Here is a 15,101-nt window from a genome sequence, read left to right as displayed (position 1 = left end):
ACACACACAGAGGAACAGGCCCACAGGCCCTAACTTGCCCACACACTCATTTTCCACCAGTGGGATGAGACGGAGGGGGGCGGACGACTGTATAGTGGTGTATCCAAGGAGAACGACAAGTAGTTTTTCTTCTACATGAAAAGCGCTTTTGCAACAGAAGGAGCAAAAGATTATATCTATAGTGTGCCTTAAATGGTAAAATATACAAATAACTAAACAAAACAAATAAATAAAGAGTCCAGCCTGTGGTTTGAAGCAGAATAATGTTACAGAAGTATATCTGCACGCTTTTAAGACTGTAGTTCACTCCCGGTAATGCTGTATTCAGCCAATATTCTTCCACCCATCATCATGCTCTTCACACATGGATAGTGTCAGTGCGGTACAAGTGAGCAATCAAAAACACAAGCGTATTTGATTTGATTGACATACAACTATACATACATGAACAAACCCTTGGGTGGTCAATGTTCATTGATATATCAAGAATTAGTGAGCCAATATAATGATCAGATTCACAGGCCTAACAATGTGATGAAAGGAGGACAGAAAACCTCATCTCTCCGTTTTTTATCTACTTTCCTTCCTGAGCTTTCTTTCAGCAAAGAAAAAGTTGAGCCAAGGTATAATCCCTAATTACAGACTTATAATTAAGTGTGCAAGTCCAAACAGACTAAAGCGCTAATTAAAGACTGTGCCCTTTATTCTTTGTTATGCATACTGATACATTGTGCATATGGAATTTCAACGTGATCTCATTAGAGTTTCAACGTAATGTGCAGTTCTAACTTTAGACAAAGTAAGGACAGCTTCACTAAAGACCATTTCAGACACATACATCTTTATGAAAATCATAAATATATGTACTTACAATAAATAAAATTAATTTGTAAGTTTTAACATATTTATTTAATACAGTTTTGAAATGTATAAACCTAATTTGACAAAGCTAATAGCTGTTTGAAATGAAGACTTGTCAAATGAATAAATAGGCTACTTTAGTTTTATTTAGTGAGTCGTTGAATCATTCATTCAACCGATTCGTTTAAATACAGCGATAGATTCAGGAATAATAACAAATGATTTGCTGAGTCACAATTTGCATAATATACATGCAAAATAGTATTCAAAATTGGAATTAATGTGTCCTAAACCGTAGTATGCTGAAATTAGTATTCTAAAGATACCCGGATGGTCTACCGAAGTGCAGATCCATGCACACTCTAATGGCTAACTCATTGCGCATTGAATGAGGATTCGATCTACAAACACAAATAAAAAGTGTTAAAAACTACAAACCTAATGCGAGACAGACAGTAAGGTGACAGACAGTTTGAGTGATTAAGAATCAGTATCTAACCTGATGAAAAAATATCTATTCGATGTTGTCCACACTATACTTCATCTGCAACAACAACATTGTGAACATTTATAAAGATACGATCGCTTTGGAGTAATTCCAATATAGGCATAGGTCATTTATTTATTTTATATGTACAATACGCATAAAAATTACAACAAAAATAAAATAAAAATGAATTAGATAGCACAGATAAAGTTAGAAAGCATGAAGCTCGAGGTGTCAGAATATCTGTCAGGTCCGAAGTAAGAAGCAACCCATAGCAACACGTTTTGGCAACGACATCTTAGATAATCGGACGGCAGATAAAAATAGTAAATAAATTATGTTTGCGTTACTCATTACAAAAGTGCACATCAAATACGCTAAACACAAAAACTCAAACGTATGTGTCACGCAAGAACCGTTCTCATGCACACATTTAAGCTTCTTCTTTTCCTTTTAATGGCAAAATCAGCTTTTTATCATATTTTCTGTCCAATCAAATGTCTAGAATTTGAAGTGTCCCGCCCCCTACATTAAAAAATAGACTATGAAGCGGCCACTTGTTCACATATTTGCTATATATTCTACATGGTGAATGGTACATAGTGCACTATATGGGGGATAGGGAATGATCCAGACAGTGTAAATATGCTTTCCATTGGGGTAAATGAAGTCTGGTTTCATGTTAGTGTCATGCAAACCACCGCAGCGCAGACACAGTCAGCTCCTGTCCAGAGACACGATAGCACAGAGCGGATTGATATGAAATAAGGATATGAAAACATATCGGACCCATTTGAATTATACACAGAACACAATATTTTAAAGTGATTTGGAGATTATGAGAAGAAACAGTTCGAGAATAGGAGGAAACTGCGGCTTTACCAAGCTCAACAGCTCTGGCCCATATAAATGAAACACTACTAGCTATTTAAAAAAGGGGAGGAGCTGTTTGATATTCCCTGCCCTGTTTTCCTGTTTTGTGTTTAAGCACAAAAAGTATTTATCTGGTATCATGCAGCTCTAATAGGCTATTTATTATATTGTATTTATTTGTATATCTTACACTTATACTTCTTAATGCTGCTCTTTCTATTTTTATTTATTTATTACCTATTATATATTTATTACCTTAACTCTTTTTTCTTTCAATTACTCAGGGGTTTAACTATGCATCTCTCTTTCTCTGACAGGCAGTGACAGAAGCAGCCTGGGGCGTTTGAATAAAAGATGAATACTCAGGCTGGTTCATGACACTGGGGTAACCCTGAACTGTAACCGTAGAACCACAGAGCTGCAGTCAGACCATAACAAAAGGATCACCCCACAACAACCTTCAGTACTGGGAACCAGGGAATCGGAGAGCCGAGTTAATGCCGGCTCAAATATGAATGCAATTCAGTAAGAGCTGAATAGGAAATGACACTGGGACTCTAAATGCTTGAGCTTTCCCACTCAATGCCAGCAGTGTGCTGAAGACACAATGCACAGGGCTAACAAAGAGGTGTGTTATTGTGTGGGGTTGTTTGTTTAATAGCCTGATCAGGGTGTGTGTATTTAATTGTTTGTGTCTGTGTCTAAAAATGTGGCTGTGTGTGTGTGTGTGTGTGTGTGTGTGTGTGTGTGTGTGTGTGTGTGTGTGTGTGTGTGTGTGTGTGTGTGTATGTGATTTTGTGTGGAATTGATGCCTTTAGAGTGCTGCCAGCACAGGAATATCTCTAATAATAGCCAACAAACATTTGGCCAGATGATATTTTGGCTGCAGAACTAAAGTATGGTGCAACATTGAAAGATGATGAAGAATCATTTTGATTCCAGCATTCCATTCGCATCTCTTTACAAAGGATTCCCATTCAGTATTCATCCAGTCAACAAAATTACTGACAAAAATGTTTGTTGACAAAGTTTTTTTTTTTCATCACCATGATTAAACTATTATATTTAAAACTGTTGATGAAATATGATCAGAGAAAAAGAAGAAAAAGAAACACTGCAGGATAATAACAATGCACTAGAAATGTTTTTGTAAGAAGGCAAATTTAGAAAGAATTGATTTTAATAATCCAATCATAGTACATTGGGGATTGACCTACTTGAGCTGGAAGAAGTGAATACCGGTAAACTGAACCACTTTGCAGACGGATTAATATGTTCACTCAAATGCATCCTATATGTACAGTATATGAGATTGGACAGCTAAATCCACAACATAAACATAATATTACAACTTACTTTTGCAAAGAAAATGAAATGACTGCATATTTGTCAAAGACAAAAAGTAACTAAAACACAAACTAAATGCTGCTCCCAGTCTGGACACAGAAGACGAAACAGCAAAGAGTCATGGCCTAGATCTTGTGCTAGAAACTGATGCAAGAGGATGGGAACTTTTCATCTCCAAGTGTGTGTGTGTGTGTGTGTGTGTGTGTGTGTGTGTGTGTGTGTGTGTGTGTGTGTGTGTGTGTGTGTGTGTGTGTGTGTGTGTGTGTGTGTCTTTTCTTGGTTCTGTTGCTGCTTGTCTGGGAGTTTGGGTAAGGAATACCCTGAATTCCTGTCGTGTCTCATTTTGAGATTGAAACAGTCGGGCGAACAGGACGGTGCATTACAAAGCTCTGACAGCCTTGACTCTCTGGCTCATTTCAGATTTTTTTGCGATGTGGCAAACCAAGCCTTTGTGTCGGGTACTAGAAGGGTCAAATTAAGATATTTTTAATAAAATTGTGTTTTGCCAGTATTTATTTCCATTTGACCTGCTTGAATGAAATGTACTATTCCTTTTCACGCTTTACAATTAGTTCAGTCTGAAAAGAAAAACAGCATGAATGCAGGAGGTAAGCTGATGGTAAGTGTCCATAAGGCTTTATTTAGTAAAAATGGCCAAAAATCAACATTAAGTCTCAATTGGCCCCAACTACTTTCCATATGCACATTTGTGGTTGCTTATATTGAATGATTCTTCATTACATGTTATTCAAAAGAAAGAAAAATGATTGAAATGTATTTTCATTTAACCCTCTGGGGTCGGCAAACGCGCGGGTGCGTTTTGCTTTTTTTTTTTTTTACATAGCAGCAACATAGACTTAAAATACTCCATCATGTATGGTCATACAGACTTAAGAAATATGAAATAAGAATCTGTGAGATGTCTACTTTTGTATGTGTCTACTTACAATCTAAACAAAACGTTGTGCTTTTGAAAAAAACAAACAAAAAAAAAACAGGGTGTGCTTTCTGCCTCTCCGTCTCGTGGACTTCTTTTTTTTAAGAGCACGTCTCTAAACATAAACAAAACTCAGCGAATACTTGTCACACATTTATGAGATTTTAAGGTAAGATTTTAAGGTAAGAAATCATTCTGAATTATATTAGTTAGTGTTATTGTTGCATAAACTTCACATTCAGCGGCTCCATCGCTTCAGTAAATGTTCTCTTGCACCCGCTGTCTGTTTGAGTCAGTCGCGCTGTCTGTTTGAAAAGCAAAACGCATGTTTTTACTCCAATCTCATTTCATAACGTCATAACAATTGTAAACATTTGAAGTAACATGATAATCAATTATATTTTTACTCTAGTGTAGTGTTACTGAAGTGTTTAACGATTTATAGGCTGCCTAGCTGCTATAGGCTTGTTATTATTATTGTATGCAGCACTGCACGTATATGCCTACAAGGCACAACAATGTGTTCATTACATAGGCTATATTTTTTTAAATCACAATTTTTACCCAATTTTACAAATCTAAAAATGAATTCCCACAATCGTGCAGCCCTATAGTTTATCTTGATATCACCATATTCACAGTTGTTTCGTTTTTGTTTTGTTTCGTTTTTTTACAGGGACCAGATGAGAGACCACTGATGGAGTCCTGCTGACTTAAACATTCACATGATTCTCTGTACATGTAGGCCTACATCGTAAAATGAAAAATCAAACAACATGGAAATGACAGGTACTGTATGTATGACACCTATGTTTCAGGAATGGCACAAAGGTGTGATCAGTGTGTTCAATAATGTGCTTTTTTGTCCTTTTTTGTGTATATTTGGATTATGTTGTGTTGTAAATAAATCCCAAAAAGCCATTATTTTTTAAATGCAGTCATTCTTTGTGCCTCATAATGATAGTGCCTGAGAGCTCCTAACAGGGCCATTATGGGAGGGTCTTTGTCTTTCTCAGGTGTGAAACACTTAATATGCATGGATTGTTAACGCCTCCTCACATACAGCTTTCTTACACAAAACATGTCTTACAAATTTTAAATCAATATATTGTCTCATCTGAATGAGTATGCAGGATGATTTTCACAAAGTTTTGAAGCAAATATTCTAGGCTACATGATACAATTCTCAAAGGTCTTGTGAAGAAATAATCAGTATGGGTATTATGACCTTATTTCAGTGAATTTTTATTTTTATTTTTCACAAACCACGCATAAACATCATTATCTCAAAACTACAAACTTTTACATACATGCTGCTGATATACTATTGTAGCAGAGTTTGTGCTGAATGCAGTGTAATAAGACTTTAGCCATGAAAATGTCACAAGTAACAGAAATAAGCGCAAATGTCAGAGCATGTCAGAACACCTCCAGGACCCAGAAAACACCTCAGACCCCAGAGGGTTAACGTTGACATCCCTAAGCAGGCTATTGGTTAATGTTAATCAATAGTCAAATAGCTATTCGTGCAATATTTTACTCCATTCTGATAAAAAAAAAACACACTCCCCTTTTTAACACCCAATTGATTCCCTTCTACAATAATTCAAGCTGAAAATCTTGTTTCAATTGGAAATATGTCACATTATGGAAATAAAATGAGTTACTTGCGAACCGCAATTCATGCTGACTTTAAGGTCTCTGCATGAATAACTTTTCAATAAATCAAAAAGCCATATTTGGATCCTTGGAAATATAACAGAGCATATGAGATTAAATGTCAGGTATACGTGTATGCACTATTTACACATCTTCTCTGTTTTCAATTATCCTTCAGTTACACTGAGGGAATATATGGATAAACAATGAGTTACCCATGCACTAATGGTTGTTGTTGTAAAGATATGTGGTGGTCACATGAGAACACCTCCCATCTGGTCATGGCCATCAGTGTTACTAACCTAATATGCCATCTATAAATTATTAACCTCTCATTTTTCAGTACGTTACACTTGGCCACTAAAAAGCATCCTCTGTCATTTTTATAGCCTTGCGTTTCACAGATGTCCAGCACAATTTTATGGGAAGTACACAGTACTGAGGTTATTTACTGCAAGTGTACTTGCATTTACACTAAATGACTTTTAATCGAGCGGTTGACATTACATGTGATCAGAAAGTCAATCAAAAAACAAAGCAGAAAGAGAGAGAATTGAAAAAGTGCATGTATCTAAGTGTATCTAAGCATGGGGACTTCTAATTGCCTTATATTGGTCTGCAAATAATATTATTAATTCTAATCACTCCAATCCAAACCCAAATCTGTCCCTAAAATAAACTGCCATTTTTAGAGGTGAATCAAAACATAATTTAATGACTTAATGAACCATTTTTCCCTTTAAAGATCTCCCCAAAATTAGATCTTTTTTTCCCTCTTCAGATTTAGAAGATTTCTCATCAATTTTCTCCCAATAACATTGCTGGGTCGAACACACACACACACACTTTCACCATCATTCTCAATCCTTTATAACCATTGCAGTGCACGTCCATGTAAAAGCTTTCATAATGCTTTCCCAATGAAAATCAATACAGCCCTGAAAAAGTGAGGTTAGCATTAGCAATCTCCCCTCATTTCTCTCTCTCTCTCTCTCTCTCTCTCTCTCGCTTTCTCTCTCCCGATGTGTCTCCCACTGTCTCCTGGACCCTCCATCACTAGTCTCCTCCATTAATTTATAATATCTATCTCTGAAGTTGGCCCTCACTAGCATATGCATGGCCCCTCGTGAGCATGCAAGTGTGAGTGTCAAGTGTATCGGCTATCCATCTGACCTGTTGCCTGATCCCAAGTGTGTGTGTTGAGTTACACAGACTCACCTAATGCCCACCTGTCTGACCGTTAACCATGCGCACCCGAACGGCACGTTTTCAGGTGTGCGTCGGTGCTAGCAACATTAACAAGCCTAGTATATTGATTGCCACTCTGTCTATTAAAATGATAGAATGTGGGCCGCCATGGGGACAGGATGCAGCCGGTCGATAGGTGTTGGCGTGAGTGGGCGTAAAGGGGAGGGGCTATAGAAAAAGTGCCCGTCAGCAAAGAGGGAGTTGGGAGTTTCACTTAGGAAAATGCTGAGTTGTGCATTTATAGAAGATGGGAGAGACGTGCGATAGAGAGAGCGAGACAGATATAGGTCAACAAGATTTCCATTTTCATTGGCGTTCAATTTCCAAGAGTGCCGTTAATGCATGTGTCCGCACACGGGCCTATTTGCAAATTCAGACAGCGGTGGGGTATTGGCTTCGTATCACGCTATACCGTCCCATCATGGAAGCAACAGCCAAGTGCACGCATACACTCACCGTCTGCACCGGGCTCAAGTTAGGCTAGGTCACAAAGCTCCACGGTAGAGGAGTTAATTACAGTGTGATCAATAATTGATTAAACCTTCAGAAAGAGTCCAACAAACTCACCAGTAAGCATTAACGCTCTCTCTCTCTCACACACACACACACACACCAAACTCTTGGCCGAGTATGAATGCACACGCAGAAGCACATAAATACACAACTGAATTCTCTATTAAGCATTTTCAGAGGAAAAAAATGTCAGCAGATTAAGAGGATTGACTCAGTATTGGATTAACCCACCCACTGCGGTCAGGATCACACCAGCATGGATAGATTGATTAGGTCTTGCGAGGAGCCCATTTCCCTAACGACTGCATCAGCTGTTTTTTAGGCTTTGGGTAAAGAGATTTACAATCCGACTGTCAGTCATGCTAAAAAGACCAAAAATGACATGTCATTTAGGACTCAATATCTTGCGTGTAGACCTCCGCGGATTTGGTTTAAGCTCCCAACACCTGTCAGAAAATGTAATGCGATCCCAGTGTTCAATTTAACCATGTCTCTATAGTACGAGGCCACCCTTTGGTTCGGGCTTGTCCAAAGCACCTGTCAAAGGGCGCACAGGTAATCTTTTTTTAATGCTTCCTGTTAAGTGCTAAGCTAGCAGTTTGGATATGCTGCATTAAATATATGACCTGGATAAAACTGTAAAGATGACAGATTAAGTAAAAAAAAAAGAAAAAAAGACAACTCTGCAAGCCTGCGTGGTTTCTCTCTCAAGCGTTTCACGCTCATCCTGTCAAACACACTGGCCAGTTTCCGCTCAAAGCAGGTAGACACACTGCATATTTTACTCTATATTTAACACTTCCAAAAGTGTCAGAAAAATGAAAGACCATGTAAAGGAGTGGAAAGAATGTCAAAGACAGAAAAAATAAGGAGAGTATGATGGAGAGAAGGATAGAAAGCAAGACAGAAGGAGAGAAAGAGAGAGACTGAGCAATTGGAAAGAGATCTATGGTGGTGTGAGAGAAAATGGGTTACATTTCTCCTCTCTTCGACAGTCTATTTTCAGTAGCTACTCCTGGAAAGGAGAGCAGGCAGTTAGCACCGTATAACCTTAACCACTCCACACCACGCGCAGCAACGCAACAACAGCACAGGATGATTCAGAAGTTGTTACATTTGTCGTAGTTTCGCTTTTGCTTTTGTATTTGAAGAGATATGATTTTGTTAATAGCAGATCAGATTGAATTTGCCTCAGAAATACAAATGAACCCCAGGGCCATTGACTAGATATGGTCAAAATATTGTAGATAAATACATAGAATCTTGTGTTATACACCCAGACATTTTTGTCTCACAGTTTGACTATACATCACAGCTTGACTCAATTTTTTTATTTTTTATTTATCTCAGATAATGTTTAAAATAAAAAATTAAGCCAAGCTGTGATATATTATCTCACAATTTTATTTCATTTTTTTACTGAGGTGGAAAATGGCTTTCATATACACCAGCTTATTTCTTGGAAAATCTCAAAGAAAAAGAAAATGAAAGAAAATGATATGGGAATATCCCACAGGACTCACTGAATTCAGGTTAGTTTTGGGATCCAAATCTAGTTCAAGCTTGAGGCTTTTGTCCTGACAAGCCTTGTAACATTTTTTGTACTTGTTAAAGGTGCAGTGGTGAAACTGAGTCATATATCTTTATGTTCTTACCTGTTTGCTGTACTTGATAGTTTGGCAGCCATAATCGGAGCACTGGTCTGAGCTGAGTGACATGGCGTCTGCATTACTGGTGCCGTTGCCAGTGAAGGTGTTGGTGGGGGGCAGTTCCTGCACAGCCTGGTGCTTCTTGCCTTCCACGGGTGGTGAGTTGGGTTGAAGATGCACTGCAGGCAAAGGTGAGCTGGACTTGTAGTGGCGGGCCAGATCTGGGCTTGACTGGTGACGTCTCGCGCCTAGCCTTGGACTGCTGGGGTCTCCATTAGCAGCTGCACAATAACGGGCCGCAATCCTCTCACTGGCACTGCTTGCCTCTTCATCATCCTCGTCTTCTTCACCTCCCCCACGTCTGCAGCCATTCACCGTCATAATCCCACTGTATAAAGAACGTTCAGATTTGGCAGTGCCATTATTACGCTTGTCTCTGCGTGGTTTGCGCCCACGTTCATTTTGGGAGGCCTGGGCTTGTAGAGGGGGAGGCTGTGGACTGAAAAAGTCCTCTTCTGGATCTTTCTTGCCAGCCTCATAGCCGTTCTTACCCTGCACCCCACAATGTCGTGCTGTCACAACCACAAAGATCAGCAGAAAAACGACGACGACAACAACCAGGAAAGCAATAACATATCTCTGGCTTGGTTTACCCAGAGCACTCTCGCTGTCTGGGTCCCCTGCAATATCCATATAGAGGGGGATTGCAAGGCTGCGGGCCACCTGAGTGAAAGAGAGACAGACAGACAGAGGGAGAGAGAGAGAAAGAGAGAGAGAGCAAAAATGGAAAGTCATAAATGTCTGCCCTTTGATAACTGCATCCTCATTTTACATCTATGTCTGCTGAACCATACACGCACACATACACATTCATCCCCACTGCAAGGCCCAGACTTCTCAATTATCATGTCAAGGCTTGGATATTCAATCATAGTTATTCTGCGCAGGCAAGTGTGACTGTATGTGTGTGTGTGTGTGTGTGTGTGTGTGTGTGTGCGTGTGTGTGCGTGTGTGTGTGTGTGTGTGTGTGTGTGTGTGTGTGTGTGTGTGTGTGTGTGTGTGTGTAACTTTTATCTTTGTATTTGTGTGTGTGTTCCCTTCTATCCAATATCCAATGTGGGTCAACAGCAATTTTAGCATGAATATTTATAAACAGCTAAATATATATTTTTTAAATTTGCTATTTCGTGCAAGGATTTCCTAGTTGTGCAAAGTTATCAGTAAGTTTCTGACTGAAGTTCACTTCCCTGCCCCATCCTCTCATGTGAAATAAAATTATTTTCTATTTAAACATTTAAAAATTGAAATCTAAAACTTGAATTATTCTGTTTTGGTTCAGATCTACACTGGCTCATTGTTCAACAGCACAAACTGTTGTTGTTTCTCTATATTGAATTACACTTTGTTTGAGTTTATTTGAACAGCATGCTGCACTGATGTGTCTCACCTGTGCATCCACCAGCGTAGCATTGGCCAAGCTCTCATTGATGAAGACATGCACCAGTGCTGTGGCACAAAGGGAAGGCATGCCACTGTCATTGACCCGGACCACCAAGCGGTGCAGACCCCTGTGTCTTCTCTCCAGGGGCTCTGCCAAGGTTATGACCCCACTACTAGAGCCAATCTCAAACAGATGAAAAGGGTTTCCGCCTACCAGAGCATAGCGGACATCGGCATTAGACCCTGTATCACCATCAGAGGCTGTGACTGTGCGGACTACAGTCCGGGCCCCGTTAGTGGGTGGCAGGAGGGTGTATGAATCATTAGCGGGTGATGTGATGGATGGCGCGTTGTCATTTTCATCAGTGACAAACAGGGAGACCGTGGCGGTGGAAGACCGTGGCGGTTCTCCGCCATCAACAGCACGCACGCGGAATGAGTATGCGCTACGTCGTTCGCGGTCAAATGATGCAGAGGAGAAAATGGTTCCAGTGTTATTTTCAATGGAGAAAACTTCTTGCTTCCCCTCCTCTCCACCCTCCTCTTCATCGTGCTCAACAAAAAGACTCAACTCTGCATTCTCGCCTTCATCAGCATCGGTAACAGTCACCATGCCGACGGGGCTATTGGTGAGCAGGTTCTCTTTGACATAGAATGTGAAGACTTCCTGGACAAATTTGGGGGCATTGTCGTTTCTGTCTGTGACCTGGACTACCACGGTAGCAGATCCCTGCAGAGACGGGGTGCCCTTATCTCGAGCTATCACACGAAATTCATAGCGTTCCCTCTGCTCTCTATCTAGTGTCCCAGTGGCACGAATATCACCGTTATCAGCATCAATGTAAAAAGCTCCATTAACAGATGGATCCAGTGAGTATGCAATTTCTGCATTCTTGCCACTGTCTGCATCAGCCGCCACAACAGTGACCACTCTTTCTCCTGGGGCATTATTCTCTGCAAAATGCACTTCCACTAAGCTTTGGGCAAAAGTGGGAGCGTGGTCATTTATGTCCACCACTCGCACCAGAAGCGAACTATTACTAGAGAGGCTTGGGCTACCGGAGTCCACCGCCACTATAGTGACACTATACTCACGAGTAGCTTCATAATCCAAAAGTGCTGAGGTGTGGAGAAAATATTTCTTTTTGTTTCGTTCAAAGGCATCATCCGTGGCTGGTGGAGGTGCTATAGCTGTCTCACCAGCCGGTTTCAATGTGAATGGAACATCCCCAACCACAGTGCAGGTAACCGCACCATTCTCTCCCTGGTCACGGTCCGACACCTGCACCAACGCTACTGGTGTGTCCACCAACACGTTCTCTGGAACCATTGCAGCGCCATCCCGAACGAGGATTCGTCCAATTTTTCGAATTTCCACTATGGGTACATTGTCATTTTCATCCCTTACATTGAGAACGACTGTAGTGCGGTCAGTGCGGGGTGGTTGGCCGCGGTCACGGGCTGTGATGGTGAAACGTAGCTGTGAAACTTCCTCACGGTCTATTCGATGTAGAACACTCAGCCAACCTGATGCCTCATCCAACCTCAGGAGGCGCCGCACTGATTCAGTCGCTGCTCCAAACACATACTCAACCTGCCCGTTCACGCCGACGTCACGATCAGTGGCACGCACCTGCAGGACAGGTGTGCCAGGTGGGGCGTTTTCTGCCATTTCCGCTTCATACACTGCTCTCTCAAAGCGTGGACTGTTGTCGTTGACGTCTGTGATGGACACGCGTAACAGAGCTTGAGAGGAGCGGGACGGGTTGCCGCCATCACGAACACGTAGCACGAGTTCATAAGAATCCCGCACTTCACGGTCCAGAGGCCCTTTCACAATCAGCTGAGGCTGTTTCTGTCCTTCAGGTGTGTCTGCAACTTGCAGTTCAAACACGCTGCTCCTGCTGGCAGGCGCCGACCCTGTTTCTGACCCTCTTCTACGGTCACCACCGTTCCCATTTGTTGGGCCATTCGCAGGTCGGCGCAAAGATGACCCCCCATCTCTACTGTCCTGGATAAGTTCATAGCGGTCAATGCCGTTGCGACCAAAATCACGATCTGTGGCTGTAGGAAGGAGATAGAGAGTGCCGATTGGGCGATTCTCCTCAACAGATAGCGTGAGTACTGGTGAAGGGAAGGAAGGGGTGTTGTCATTGATGTCTGTGACTACAATACGGCCATCAAACAGATCCACCCAACTCTGCAGGGGGCCTATGACTGACACCTCAAAGTTCAAAAAGCACTCATTCTCATCAAATATCATCTGACACTGCGGCAGCTTCTCTCTGTCAATCCTCCTGGTGCCTGTAGTAAGCTCTCCGGTGACGTTGTCAATTTTGAAGTATTCAGAGCCAGATTCCAAAGCAAAAGTGACATCACCAGTCCCAATCCCAGAGGTGGACAGCCCCAGGTCTGAAGCCACGTTCCCAATGTGCACATCGGCCGGCCCCTCTTCCGCCACGCGGTAGCGCAGCACTGAATTGGCGCTCGGGAGCTGAGTCAGCAGCTGCAGGATAAGCACGAGGTAGCAGCGCGCGGAGTGCACTGCGCCAACGCTCCTGCTCCCCATGACTCTCTCTCTTTCTCTCTCTATCTGCAGCTTCCTCCGGTCCAAGACAGACTCGCCACCGAATAATTTCTATAAACGCTTCCTTTGGCAAAATCTTATTTTCTCCGACAGTCTTTTAGTTCCCCAGTCATGTTTTCAGCACGATACAATAAAACATCCACTTTGTGAAGACATCGGCATTGGCGATAAGTCTTTACAGCTCTTTTACGGACAATAATGTTCCTTTGTGTCTTTTAGGAGTAAGCGAGAGTCAAATTTGAGCAGTTTAAATGACTTTGTCCGGCTCATTGAGATGCTGCGGAGCGCGGGTTCCTCTCGCGCTTTCACTGTTTTAAACTGCAATGCAGTAGAACACAAAAGAGATCTGTCTGTGAATTCAGCTCTCACATTCGCATCCCAGAGCTTTCGCTACTGGCTGGGAAGAAGCCAAAGTGCCTTTTAAAGTCTTTCCCTCATAGTATATATTCTCTTACCTTAAAACACAGCGGGAGGAAAATTGGAAATATTTTCCCGCAGTCTTACGCGCGCGTGCCAAGCTCTTATAGATTCCTTTACGGTGAACTTGACAAAGAGAAAAGCTTTTCAGTTCGACTTCTCAGAGCACGTAAATTAGCCACTTATGGAAAGATGGAGAGCAGGATAGAGAAGTAGCAACAAAAGCCTTTAGTAATTCCTCCGGAGTCCGTGGTGGATGTGTGTGAAGTGTTTGAGGAAAAAGTCCCGCATTCTCCTCCTCCCCTCACCTGCACGTTCTACTGCACTGCATGTGAACGTCCCTCAAATGATGCTGCAGTCTCTCCCTCACTCTCTCAACCTCTCCCTCTCTCTTCCCCCTCCGTTCACTGCAACACTTCCCTCGCTACGTAACTCGACCGTTCAGATGAAACGGGAGACCGAGAGTGTCTCGAAGGAGCTCGCGCTTTCCTTTTAACCAGTCTAAACGCGCAAATACAGGGGGTGTGTTTGCATACGACCACAAAACAAAATACATCAGAAGCGAAAAATACACTGATACAACTAGACAAGTCCAGTGAATCACTTAATTTTGTCAAAACAGAACAACTAATTAAATCAAATAGTTTTCACAGCACTGTTCTAAATGTGAACGGACATTTAAAATTAAGCATCTGTGTCAGTTTCATTTGTTAAATGTGCATCAACTCAGCAAAATCAGTACTTGTTGACACTGCATTTTTTTTACAAAACATTTTAAATTTAAAATAATTAATATGAAGAAAATATAGTAAAAATAAGTAAAAGAGAAAAGTAAAAGTAATACATTCAAAGCTATAAAAATGCAGCATGAAAAAAAATATATCAAAGAGATGTATAGCCTATGCATGTATACAAACAAACATGAATAAAGCAACCATAACAACCACTTAAAGATGTTTTTATACAAGTGGGAGCTGTTTCATGCAGAGAGACAGTAGCTATGTTGTGTTTGATAGTCTTGTAGCCTGTGGTTAGAAGCTGTTTAGTAGGAAACAGACAGAATGGCTGGGGGTCAATGGGGTC

The 15,101-nt window shown here is 41.3% G+C and overlaps 1 protein-coding gene across 1 annotated transcript in view; it reads right to left on the bottom strand.

The window, feature by feature from the left end:
- pcdh7a (protocadherin 7a) overlaps positions 1-14,424 on the bottom strand; it is a 32,951-nt gene extending 18,527 nt beyond the window's left edge. Inside the window, exons 1-2 of the mRNA XM_079614856.1 lie at positions 11,022-14,424; positions 9,581-10,297 (exon numbers count right to left, since the gene is read on the bottom strand). Coding sequence (XP_079470982.1) covers positions 9,581-10,297; positions 11,022-13,583 — 3,279 coding nt within the window. The 5' untranslated portion in view covers positions 13,584-14,424. The remainder of the gene's footprint in view (positions 1-9,580; positions 10,298-11,021) is intronic.
- Positions 14,425-15,101: the final 677 nt, after the last annotated feature.

Source organism: Phoxinus phoxinus, assembly GCF_949152265.1.
Source record: "Phoxinus phoxinus genome assembly, chromosome: 6".
NCBI lineage: Eukaryota > Metazoa > Chordata > Actinopteri > Cypriniformes > Leuciscidae > Phoxinus > Phoxinus phoxinus.
The sequence above is the reverse complement of the archived record's forward strand: the minus strand, read 5'-3'. Positions and strand labels throughout refer to the sequence as shown.